General features: G+C 35.2%; 1 protein-coding gene across 1 annotated transcript; it reads right to left on the bottom strand.

The window, feature by feature from the left end:
• Positions 1–1966: 1966 nt before the first annotated feature.
• calb2b (calbindin 2b) lies at positions 1967–13254 on the bottom strand. The gene is made up of 11 exons (XM_051114027.1): positions 13059–13254; positions 9791–9861; positions 9408–9497; positions 6615–6695; positions 5870–5926; positions 5713–5790; positions 5586–5641; positions 5467–5506; positions 3609–3662; positions 3233–3304; positions 1967–2526 (listed from the first exon to the last, which is right to left on the bottom strand). The coding sequence occupies exons 1-11, from the start codon at positions 13150–13152 to the stop codon at positions 2410–2412; spliced, it is 810 nt and encodes a 269-aa protein (XP_050969984.1). The 5' UTR covers positions 13153–13254; the 3' UTR covers positions 1967–2409.
• Positions 13255–13681: the final 427 nt, after the last annotated feature.

Genomic DNA, 13681 nt, shown 5'->3' with positions numbered 1-13681 from the left:
GTTCCCATTAAGTTAAATTGTTTATTAAGTGCATAAGTATTTGTTAAAATTCTCTCATTCTCTCACACCCTCATGTCGTTCCAAACCGGCAAGACCTTTGTTCAAATGCGGAACACAAATTAAGATATTTTTGATGAAATCGAGAGCTTTCTAACCCTGCATAGTTGGCAACGAAACTACCACGTTCAGGCTCCAGAAAGGTAGTAAGGACATTGTTAAAATAGTCCATGTGACATCAGTGGTTCAAAAGTAATTTTATGAAGCTACCAGAATACTTTTTTCACTTAATTCAAGAATTTCTTCTCTTCCCTGTCAATCTTAGAAGCATGTGGTGCAATAGGAGCCGGCGTTCTGACGTAGATAATTCTCTGAAGTATAAGATAAATCTCTGAAGTATAAACTGGTATTTTCATATGATATTACGCAACTGGTTTAGTTTATAGATATTATTTGATAGGGACAGTGTACAAGTGCACCAAATCCTCTGAGAACAAGAAGATGCTTTTATCACATTATAATCAAATATATCGTTCCACCTGTAGTCCCTAATGGTCAGTTCAACATTGCAGAAGAGGTACCATGCCAAGAATCTTTTGATTAAAATATGTATTAGTTTCAGTGACATTTATTCCTTTATTCTAATTCAGATTTTATTTAATTTTACTCAACAAACTCTCTGTTTAGTCTGTTTTTGGGAAGGTTCTTTAAACTGTTTCAGAAATGCAAACAATTAAGGACTGCAAATTAAACTTTATTTGGTTTTAAGTTAACTGACTGTTTGTAAAATGCAATTTAAGTTAGCTTTTAAAAGAGGTAAATTATCTTTGACTATTCAGTCAAATAGTAAGTTTACACCCAGATGGTTCGTCTTACCCACTGACACGGGTCAACTTACCCCTATCCTGGGGCAAACTTTTTTTTTATAAGAAGCCATATTTTTAGAACCCTTTGTCATAGATACATTCCTATTATTTAAAATGATAGGAAACATCCTGAAAGTACCTTAGATACCTCATTTTTCCTTATCTTGAGGACCACATAAGTAAAAAATGGCTCATCTTACCCCACTTTGCCCTACAGGGTTTGGAACAACATGAGGGTGAGTAATTAATGACAAAATTTTCATTTTTTAGTGAATTAACAGAATTTAGAATTTTCGCAAATATTATTGGAACATCGCTTTTGAATGTTCTCTGAACATTCTAAAAGAATTAGTAATACTTATATAATTGTAGATGAATATCCAACCAAAATGTTTAAAAAAAAAAAAAAAAAAAAAACATTCCATGAATGATGTATAAAAAATGTTTTTATTTGCTAACATTTTGAAAACATTACTAAAGATTAGATCATTTTGAATGAAGGTTGTATTAATGTTACTGGAATAACCTTGCCAGAACATTAGCCAAAGTTCCCTGTTAAACTGCATGAAGGTTTCCATGGTTTGCCCTCTCCTCTCAAAAATTGTAATAAAATGCATGTGATCCCAAAAAGACAAGCATAAAAAATGGCACCTTTAAATTTTGTGGAAGATATTCAGAAACTGAAGCCAAGAAAACTGTCTGCATCACCACAATCCTTTTCCTGTTCTATCCTGTATCAGAGATTAATGAAGCACAAAGAACATTCGTACCATGAAAATGAAAAAGATAAGCTCTAAACACTTCATTGTGCTACCGCGCTCGCTTTGGCTTGAAGATGCGCGCCTTCACTTGCAGGCCCGCGAAGATAAGTTGGCCGCTGTTGGAGTTATCTAAATGGAAAATGAGATCACAGTGCGCCTGAGAAGATGGCACATCCAAACGGTGATAATAGGTGCCCGTTATTACCATTATAAACAGTTTCAAAACAGTTACAGCCATGATTAAATTAGGGGCATTGCAAAATATAATCTGAAAATATGAAAATGGTTATTTATTCTAAAGAAAAGTAAGCTAGATCCTTTAAAGAAGAAGAAACAGTATGGTTTAGAAGGTAAATGTATTATCTGATCTTTATTTCAATAATTCTTTTAGCAGTGTTGGCAAAACAGAACAGTCTACAGTCTTGCTAGGAACAAAAAAGGAGATATGAGAGAGATTGGAAAGAGAAGGAGAGAGAGGAACGGAGAGAGAGAGCAGGCTGCATACATAAGGTAACAAACCGAATTGAAGATTTGGTACAAGCAGGAGAATAAGACCATTTATCCATTATTATACCACAATGTCATGTTTTGACATAAAAAACACAAGCAAGAGATGCACACATCGAGAAGCCATATCTTTAGGAAAGGCATGCCACAGAGAGAGAAGGGTACGTTGTGGATGCTGATTAACTTTAACAGGATAAGAGACGGAACAGAGCCACCACATGCACCTGCTTTGGCTAGATTGGGGTGGGTGAAGGACATGAGAGTTAAGAACTCAGAGTTCACACTGACGGATCCTTGCATAACACAATCTCCAGCTCTGTGCGGAACAGCTTTCCTCCGTCAGACAACGCCATGATGCTCTTCTTTGAGCTAGCCAGGTTTTGAGGGTCAACAACCTAAAGAAGGACACACATAGAAGTCTATAAGTATTCAGATTACCCATATTTCTCAATGTATAATTTTCAGCAGCCATTACTCTATTCCACGTCACATGATCCTTCAGAAACATGATCCATTCAAATATGCTGATTTGGTGCTCAAGAAACATTTCAAATTATCATCATTGTTGAAAGCAGTTGTGCTGATTAATATTTTGAGGAAAATGATACTTTTTTCAGGATTAGTTGATGTATAGAAAGTATTTACTTTATCTTAAGTATGAATTTATCAGTTAAAATATATACACTACCAGTTTTTGAACAGTTTAAAGTTTGTTTTTTTTTTAAAGAAGTCTCTTTCGCTCACCAAGCCTACATTTATTTGATCTGATGTACAGCAAAAACAGTACAATTTTGAATTATTTTTACTGTTTAAAATAACTGTTTTCTATTTGAATATATTTTAAAGTGTAATTTATTTCTGTGATCAAAGCTACATTTTCAGCATCATCACTCCCGTCTTCAGTGTCACATGATCTTTCAGAAATCATTCTAATATGCTGATTTGCTGTTCAAGAAACATTGTTATTATTATTATTATTATTTTCAATATTTAAAACAGTTGAGTATTTTTTTCAGGATTATACAGCTTCAGATGCAGCTTTTGTGCCACAATTTCAGTTAAAAGACTATTAGACTAAATTCCCACCTAACATCAAGTTACCATTTTATGTCTTTGGTAGAGGTCTCTCAGCAGTGCATCCAGTTCATGTTCATCAATGTAACCATTTCCATCCTGTTGAAAGAAAAAGGACAGAATCAGTTTTATGTACATTCTAAATTATAAACATATGAAAAAGACATTTCTAAGAGTATCTTTAACATCTGACAAAACATTTTAAAAAATAAATCTTGCAGATGAAAACTGGAGTGAAAGTAGACATCGCACATGGTATCTGAGAGGATGTGGCAGTTATGAATTTGTGGTTGTGTATCATATAGTAGTGCTAAAGTGTTGTTTTTGTGTGTATATGTGAATTACTAACCCACAAAAAAAAGACAAATTAACAAGAACACAAGAAATATATACATTATCTGACCTTATCATAATAGGTGAAGATTGCTTCAAATTCTTCAGTAGATAGTTTGAAATTCTGATGATGAAGAAGAAAAAGAGACATTAGTTTATGCTCAAGATATGTGTGTGTACGTGTGTACTTGTTTTTGCTACATTGTGGGGACCAAATGTCCCCACAAGGATAGTAAAACCTGAAATTTTTGACACTGTGGGGACCGGCCTGCGGTCAATGATGTTTATCCGAAAGTGTAACGATGCAAACATGTTTTCTGTGAGGGCTAGGTTTAGGGTTAGGGTTGGGTTAGGGGATAGACAATATCGTTTGGTCAGTATAAAATCTATAGAAGTCTATGGAAAGTCCCCACAATTCACAAAAACAAACGTGTGTGTATGTGTATGTGTGCAAAATATAGTGTATATAGGGGGTTACAGTGTAATATTAATTTGTCTTCAGATTTGATTTTGAGGGTCTGAATATTCATAACTGGAAAATAATCTTAATCCTTTGGATTACAACAGAACAGAGTGGCAACATATAGCATCATTGGTACTGTAAAAAAAAAAGCATACCATTTGCCAATATAATATAATAATGTGATGCAATCATGCCAAATATTGCACATAAAAGCAATTTAGAAAATAGCTTTGTGTAATACAGAATTCAGTGATATTGTACTAATGGCAGTAATAATATTAAATTCATATCTCATATCCATTGTTTTGCATTATATTGGTTTACAATTTATAGTGAGCATTTTATTCCCAGTATATTATAAAATAAATGTATTAAGATTATAATGTTATATAATTGTATACTGTATTTATTAATCACTTTCAAACAATTTTTTATTAAAATGCTGATACCATTTTATGAATATTTAAAATCGTATTCATGACTGAAAAGGCAAAAGACATCTTTGTCACCATATTTTGACCCTGACAATACTATGAGACTGGACTGAACTGATCGTAGATCAGTTCTTCCAGCCTTAACCTATTTTTAGAGTGAACACCCACTGAATGTGGGGAGACTGGGTCGGATCAGTACATCTCCAGGTTCAAGAATAATCTATGGAGATTATCGTAACTACAGCAGGATTGAAGTAATCCCTATCAACCCATGCTCTCTGTGGCAGAAATCAGTTACCAATCTGCCGTCAAGTTCAGACACGGACAAAACCTATAAACACACATACAGTACGAACACACACACACACACACACACACAAATAAACAAACCTATGTACTAAATCCACATTCACTGGCAATCACATGAAATCTTATCTATTTCTCTTCAGCTCTGAATGTAAGCTACTGCCATTCTAATGTAACTGCAAACAACCGCCTGTCTTTAGTATATCAGTTTTCAAAACTTGAACTGAATTAATAGCCAAATCGAATTTGTTCATAATTCATGAATTTTGCAACATCGATACTGTTACTGAACTGAAATGAAGCAACACTGAACTCACTCGAGCTGAAAAATGACATGACTGTCTTAGTAGAGCTGCTTACATCTAAACAGAACTGAAAATAAACCAACCAATTGCAATTCTAACCCACATTCTGTCTATGTCTTTTGTGCTACAATGATCTACAATGATCATTGTGATACAATCATTTCCAGTGTACTGGCATTTGTACCTTGCAGTTTTACCGTTTATACTTGTGGTTTGCTGATGTATTTCATTGGCTCTATACTTACATTTACATAAAGCTTAATAATTTGGCAGACAATCATTTATCCAAAACACAAAACAAACAAAAAAACTTACATTGCATTCCCTGGGAATGACATACATTATCAGTTCATACATTCCCTGGATCACACCTATGTTCATACTCTTGAATCTAACATTATGAACACTGCATGATCTTACCTGAAACTTGAGAAGAAAATTTTCCTGCACGGGAAGCAATCTAAAGACACAAAATATAACATTTTATATGATTTTGCATTAATATGCATTCACTTCAATTCACTCAGAGGCATTCTCACCTAGCCATCTCCGACAATCCCAGTTTCCCATCACCATTCAGGTCAAACATTTTTAGCTGCAGAAAAAAGCACAAATTAAAGAGTGTCTGTGTATGTGCATATGTGTGTGAATTGTGTGTCTACTCACTATGGTCTCTGTATATTCATTGAGTTTCTTGTCATCGTAATGTCTGTTTGCTTTCTTCAGCAGATCTGAGAGAAAGCCCTGGGGAAAAGACATGCTTTTATTTAGTAATGGATCTATAACAGGCATAGTAAGGTCTGTGTGACCTATTGAGTTATACCTTCAGTTCATTGGCTTCAATGTATCCGCTACGGTCAGTATCATATTTTCTCCATGCCTGAAAAAGGAAACAATAGCATTAAGACACCTCCACACTTCCCACATATATACATGTACAGATCCTTTGCCCTCCAAAGGTGAAACAGGCAGGGTTTCAATCAAACACGTTCTGATTTATGTCATCATGATTAAACAAGTGAATGTGGTATTTGGGAATTACACTGGGATTACTGGCAAGCTGATCTAATGTGGAGGAATCCCACATGCCCTGATTTACTAGGATGTGCATTGCATTGTACTGTATGTGTGTGCAAAACACCTTTATCATGTCCACACTTTTGAACGGTCTTTCCTCTTCTACAACTCAGATGTTCAACAGAATGAACATGTTTTGTATTATTTACAAAATCACCATGTTGTACAAATGAATGTCCATTAACCCAGTTACTCACACATATACACGCTGTGTTGCTTTATGTATTGCAAGCCATTCATAATGGATAACCTACTGCAAATAGTTTTCTAGCTCTCTCTCTCTGTCTTTCTTTCACTCAGATGCACACAAAGTCATCTCAGCTACTGAGAAATATTTCATTTTTACAATAAGATGGTAATAACTGTTGCAGCTATTGATGATTGGACATGTTATTAATCATGTCAGATAATGAGATGCACAGAAATTAGACCATTGATATCAATTCAAATCTCTACATATCAGGATATCCAATAATCACTGTGTTACGTACTGCCATAAACTCTGCACTGGATCCCACAAACTGTCTGAAGCATAAAAGAAAATTCTCCTCTGTTGGCAGGATCTGGGCCAGCTGAAAAAGATAAAGAGAGAAAGAATTATTGCATTCAAAAATGTTGTAAAATCTATCTATCTATATAAAAACTAAAGATGAAAACTAAATGTGTTTTCTTTCCATAACCACTACATTTAGACATTCTATAAGTCTACTGAAAGGGATTTCAGCACCATGGACAGCCGCACAGTGGAGCACAAAGCTCTTATCCAAATCATCCCTTTTGCTACACGATCAACCAAGTGCTGCTGTCTGAGTTGATGCCTGTGTATAAAGCCTATCTGCCTGGCTTAAGAAGAGAGTGTCTGCAAAGGCTGGACAGGGATGAGAGACCATTTCATGCTTTTGGTTATCTTTTGCGGCCTCAACAGAGGAGCTCATCATTGCTGAACTGCTGAAGGGACACTAAACCATAGCAAACCGAAAAGTCAGAAAAGCTCTGAAACCATCTGTCTACGACAAGTTCTGCCTCTGATGCTCTGACACACAAACCTGGGTGTGGAGGATCACCTTCTGTCTATGCAGCAAAAAGTACTTTTTAAGCCGTACAATCGATCTGATGTTTCGTTCGATTCATGGAGGTGTATAGTATTACAACATATAGGACAAAAATAGTTGTATGATCATGAAATGCTTATTTTATATCTGAAACATATATACACTGCCCTCCAAAAGTTTTTGAACCACCCCTGGCAAAGTGTGGTTTTGGACGATATCAGCATAAATCCTTATCATTTTTTGGTGCAAACACATTAAAGTAACTTGACATTATCACTGAAGACCAGCAATAATAATTTTCATTTTGATTACATAATAATGGCAATATATACATGCCAAAGTCAGACATGCCCCTTTGCCAGCTGTGATGCCTGGTTACTGGTTTAAACTTGGCCCATTTTTGATTTTGATTGCCAATTAAGTTTAGAATACAATGAATTTAGGCCCAGATTATGCAGAGCTGTAATAGCTGCTAATGGTGGATATTTTGATGAATCGAAAATGTAAGTTTTTTCTATGTATAAAATGTTTATGTAATAAAATATGTTTTCGTAGTTTATGCTGTTCCTTATCAGTGCAAAATTATCACAAATTAAAAATATTCATCCCAATATTGTCCAAAACCCCACTTTTCTAGGGCGTTTCCAAACTTTTGGAGGGCAGTGTAGATCATAAAGAAAGACATTCAAGTTCAACAAGATGCATAAATGCATCTTTAGTCGACATTAAACCTAACACTGGATTGATTGTAGATCCTGGAGTACAGTCAGATGTTTTGAGAAAAAGTCTCTTATGCACATCAAGGCTGCATCAAAAATACAGTACTAATGTGAAATATTATTACGATTTAAAATACCTGTTCTTTATTTTAATATATTTTAAAATGCTATTTATTCCAGTGATGACCAAGCTGAATTTTCAGCAGTCATTATTCCAGTCTTTAGTCACATGATCCTTCAGAAATCATTCTAACAATGCTGATTTAATGCTCAAGAAACATTTCTTATTATATAAACACTGACAACAGCTGTTGTAACATTCTGTGTGAAAATTTTTTAAGAATTTTGAGTAAATTGAAAGTTTAAAAGAACAACATTTATAGAAACGTTCTGTACCATTATAAATGTCTTTGCTTACTACTACCTTTGATTTATTTTGTTATTTGTGTGTTTACTGCTATTCAGTAAAATACATTTGCTTGCTATAAAAAGTGAACATCTCAATTCTGTTCCTCTGCTAACAGACACTATAATCAAATGATTGTTGCTCATACCAGTAAGAATGAGAAACCTGCTTTTAAAGATAACTTTTATCTTTCTGACATAGTCAAGTAGAAAGCCCCAAAAAGCTGGAAAGCAGAAGATGACAGATATGACAATCCCAATATGACTAATCTGCAGTCCCAGCTTAGATTCATATGCTGCACACAGAAGAACAGATCATTGACTCATACAAGCTTTAAAAAGAGGTCTGAATGAGCTGCTGAAGTCGTGACATCTTTTAAGATAAAGTAGCATGTTTGAGATTTGTACCAGATTGAAAACAGAAAAACTGCCTGAATGTTGAGTGGAAAACATTCTATCACTTCTGGACCACAACTAGGAGGATTTTCTTCATAGTTATTTGATCGTTCGTATATAACCACCTCCCTTCTGCATAAACTGCATGGTCTCCAACTAAGTAAGCTTTAATCTCCTGCATGGAGAGGATCCTTTCATCCTTTTAAAACCATTTTACCTCTACTAAGCTATATAGGACTATAAACAGGTCAAGGGAAAGAACCACCACTAAAAAACATTCAAAAACAACCTAACCAGCCAAAAAAAAAAAACTTAACAGCTTCATAACTAAAGCATGCTGACATTAATTGGAGGAAGGAATGAGCTCATATGCTCACATGATCTCTATGACTGGATTAGTCAGTTTTTCGTCCAGCATTTTATCCATTCATTCGTGCCGTCATCATGATGGACGTCCCCCCATCCTCTCCCTCCTCCTTCATCCATCTCTCCCTCCACTCACTCCTCTCACCGCCCCCCGTCCTTGATCATTCCATCATCCCCTCGATAGACGCCACCTTCTGGCCTCTCCTTCAAGCCCCTAATCTGACCTCATTGTCTTCTTTATATGTCTTCCTGTTGCTCCATGAATCTCAGAACGTTGTCTCTCCAGAACTTTAAACCATTGCTGTGGTTGTAGTGTACTTTAGTAGTGAAAAGGGGTGAAATTTACCTCTGACATCTCAATCTTTCCATCACCGTTCTCATCGAATTTTTGCATAAACTCTTTCATCCTGTCTTTGAACGAAGCATTTGAAGGATCCTGAAAACCAACCAAACATGTTTGACATGTAAAACAGCTCAATTAAGAACTATTTGTTTTTAAATAGTTTAAAAGAAGTGTCACTTTATGCTAAAAATATTTAAAAACAGAATTTGCATTGACATTAGAAAAGATCAGCCAGATGGTATCTGCTCAGATGGCATGTGCATTAAGATAGATTAATCTAGACATTTTGTTCTGTAGTACTGAATGTGATATCAAGTACAGCTGCAGCTGATGTTTTTAGCATAATTAACGAACATATACAATACTGTGTATATAATGTGACTCACCACACTTTTTCTTGCTAGCTCAAGCTCACGAATGAAATGTTCCAGTTCCTTGCCTTCAATGCAGCCATTTCCTAGAAAAAAAAGAACTTGAGTTCATTATTAAATGAGTTTGAACTGAACATCCAAGACTCACAGATGCGGTTCAACTCACATTCTCTGATGTAACTTGACAATCAGTCTCCCTCTATTAATGAAATGAGGATATAATACTTTGTTATTGTTTTGTTGATTTAAACTGCTGAAGGACAAAATGCAGATTATAGATAAATTGCTAAACCACAGAGGGATTTTTTTAAAGAAAAATCTTGCATTTTATACACAGTCTAGTCTTTTTAATTTATATTATTTAAAATAATTTTAATCTAGTTCATTTTAACTTGCATGAAATGATAATGGATGTTAAAGAATAACTATTTAGAATAACTAATGTGCAAGCTTTATTTATTTTTCATCTTCTCTGCTAAAAAGATCATTTTATTTGTCTTAGTGGGTCTCCCATTCTGGCCAAGGTGGTCTGTTTGTTGATTTTAGAGAGCTCTGGATACTTTTTTAGCTGCTCAAGCAGAAAGACCAGCTTAAACCAACTAAGACCAGAAAACTAGCTTTGGTTGGTTAATATGTCCTTTTTTAGCAGGGTTTATAGTTCACCCAAAAATAAAAATTCTGTCATTAATTACTCACCCTCATGCCATTCCAAACACGTAAGACCTTTCTTTGTCTTCACAAATTAAGAAATTTTTGATGAAATCTGAGAGCTTTTTGACCCAGCTTGGACAGCAGGACAACTAACACGTTCAAGGTCCAGAAAGATACCAAGAACATCGACAAAATAGTCCATGTGACATCAGTTGTTCAACCGTAATTTTATGAAGCCATGAGAATACTTTTTATGTGCAAAAAAAAAAAAAAAAACCTAAAATAACAACTTCTCAACAATTCTTCTCCTCCGCGTCACATGTTGGACAGTACAGGTAGACTACAACTGGTACAGGGGAACATTTGAAACACCTTAAATAACCCCGAGCCGAGATTTTTGCTCCACACATGTGTATTGGTGTTCTCTTTGATTATGAAAAATTTGAAATATGTGCGTCTTTCCATTCCGAAGATAACGGCAAGGTGAGACTTTCATTTCACCACGTCCATTCCATACTGAATAGCTTCTCATCCTTACATGACTGTTAAAGCTAACTTAAATTTTCGTAAACCTTAATCTGTGCTCTAAAAACTGACATATTGCATGACTTTGTGCCATGCAAGGTAATTGTAAAATCTAGACAAATGTTCAAGGTGGTCAGTTGAGACACAATGTATCACTTATTTATTATGTTAATTGTTATTATGTTTATAAGGTTATTGATTGCATTTGATCTGTTTAATTATTGCTGTTTGCAGTTGTTCAATGTTTTTTTTTACTGTTTTACTCTTTACTGTACTCAACTTTTCAACTCTTACTATTAAAATGATGAACTGAAATTAAATGTTGTATCGCTGTTGCCATGTCTGTACAATGTTTTACAATTAAACTACTTTTAACTAAACAAATAATCAAATAAAATACTGAATGAAAAGAAAAACTGTTGAATTCTCAATTTCAAAGGTTTACATTTGCAATGAATTGGTTAGGCAGTTTTACAGCATTACGGATGGGTGTCCCAACTGTACCCAGTCTACGCATGCACATGCTTTGATCTGCACATAAACATATTCTCATAGCTTAATAAAATTACAGTGGAACCACTGATGTCACATGGACTATTTCGTCGATGTTCCTGGTACCTTTCTGGACCTTGAACATGGTAGGACCCTTGCTGTCTATGCAGGGTCAGAAAGCTCTCGGATTTCATTAAAAATACCTTAATTTGTGTTCCGAAGATGAACAAAGGTCTTACGGGTTTGGAACAACATGAGGGTAAGTAATTAATGACAGAATTTTCATTTTTGGGTGAACTATCCCTTTAAGTGTGTACCAATTTGTGATGGATATATGGCACTCCCAAACCTAAACCAGCCTAAAATGGTTCGCTGGCTCTTAGTATGGTCATTCATTCAGTTAGTCAGGTTAGAAGACCAACTGGCTGACCAGTAAATCCAGCTGAATATCAGCTTCACCAAGATGGGAGACCACCTTGACCAGATGAAGACAAAACTGAGAGGCCAGCTCAAACTATTTATGACCAGCTTAAACCTAAACTAAACTAAAAAAGGCAAACCATCTTAGTCTGCTTTAAGATGTATTTTTATTTCTAGGAGGAACGCCTCTTTCTCAGCCCCCGCCCATAACTTTTCATCTTCATAGTCTCTCAAACGCTGACGCATAAATCAATTGGAAGGAAGGATTCAATCCCAGAGCAAAATCAATAATGCCAACAATGCCTGTGAGGCAAAATTTACTGAGCTGCGAAAACGCGTGCTTAACGCTGAAAGAAGTTAACAGGGCGATAGCAGGCAATCATCCCGCTGGCGCTTTTTCAATTTCCCTGAATAATTCAAGAATACGCTTGTGCGTAAAACTGCATTGCACATTGCACGAGGACTCCACTTGCGTTAGCGTCCTCCTAGATCACTGTTGCCAGATCCCGCAAAACAAACAAGCAGTTCAAAATATGACTTTGACAATATGACAAATATGACAAAACAGCATAAACATGACTTTTTTGTGCTATGTGGGGCAAGCAAAATATGAAACGTCATTTTGCAAATAAGAAACCTTATCCATCAAAACAATCCCAAACTACGATTGTCCATTATTTTCAAGAGACTTAGTCTAGCTGCTCACATACTTGCATGTATTTTCATTTTTAAACACGCAACTCAATGAACCAACATAAAAATAAAAACAACCGATGTGCGGTACCACAAAGAAATATTATGTCATATATGCATGAGTTTTAATGCAAATATTAAACGAGTAAAATAATAATAATAATAATAATAATAAAAAACTTTAATTCCTAGCTTGACAAGAATGCAGCTTTTCTCCTCCACTACAAAAAAGTCTTAGAACATTTATTGACTCTTTCTATATTTAAATAGAATTTTAGATACTTAGTAAAGTAGGTTATTGCCTAGATTATTTTTATAATTATCCTCATTATTTGGTTTTGTCTTTTAATATGAAATATACAGAATATATTTACATTTAAATTAAAGTTTAATTAATTGTACACATAAATCAAACGCAATGCAAAAATCTTTTTGAATAAGTAACAGCCTCCGATGTACAACTAATCTAAGAACGCTTTTCGTCCCGGGACGTTACACTCACCATCAGCATCGAATTTATTCCAGATGTCGAGAAACTGGGAAGCAGTGAGTTCCGCCAGGTGCAAATGAACAGGCTCTGGTGTTTTATTCGCCATATCAATCGTTTTTCTTTCCCTTCTTTTTTCGAAGAAACAAGTGTCCTGTCTTTGAAGCACTCCTCTACCCCAGTGCGAGTCACTGGAAGTATCCCGACAGAGACGGCAGTTTTTAACCCCCTCCGTAACTGCTGAAGTCTGCAGTTCATACACTCACCAATAGGCGGCATCATACAGCACGTTTAAAAGCAGATTCAGCAGTCGAGTTCATTCAGATCCGTACTCGAGGAGCATCACAGCAGGATTATGGAAATTAATTCAAATATTCACAAATCCTATGAGCTTGTACACTTTTACGAGTAGAATATAGCATCAACGTTTCCTAAAGCATACTGACAGTGACCAACAATGACTGGGGTCGTTTAAAAAAATTGATATGGAAGGCATTATTATAAGTCAGTTCACGTAAAGGCTAATATCCACATTTCTCTCTGTACATGAAAGAGTACATGAATGTAGTCTTCAAAAGTACATAAAAATACATTGTTCATTATTATGCTTGCTTAAACCACATAGATAGATAGATAGA

This window comes from Labeo rohita, chromosome 7 (genome assembly GCF_022985175.1).
Source record: "Labeo rohita strain BAU-BD-2019 chromosome 7, IGBB_LRoh.1.0, whole genome shotgun sequence".
Taxonomy (NCBI): Eukaryota; Metazoa; Chordata; class Actinopteri; order Cypriniformes; family Cyprinidae; genus Labeo; species Labeo rohita.
Note: the sequence above shows the minus strand (reverse complement) of the source record. Positions and strands in the feature narration are given on the sequence as shown.

Coding starts and splice junctions, on each gene's coding strand:
- calb2b (XM_051114027.1), bottom strand. CDS start 13,152: ATGGCGAATAAAACACCAGAGCCTGTTCATTTGCACCTGGCGGAACTC. Junction 5,791..5,869: donor TTGAAGCCAATGAACTGAAG/GTATAACTCAAT, acceptor TCTTTTCCCCAG/GGCTTTCTCTCAGATCTGCT. Junction 2,527..3,232: donor TCTACCAAAGACATAAAATG/GTAACTTGATGT, acceptor GTCCTTCTTTAG/GTTGTTGACCCTCAAAACCT.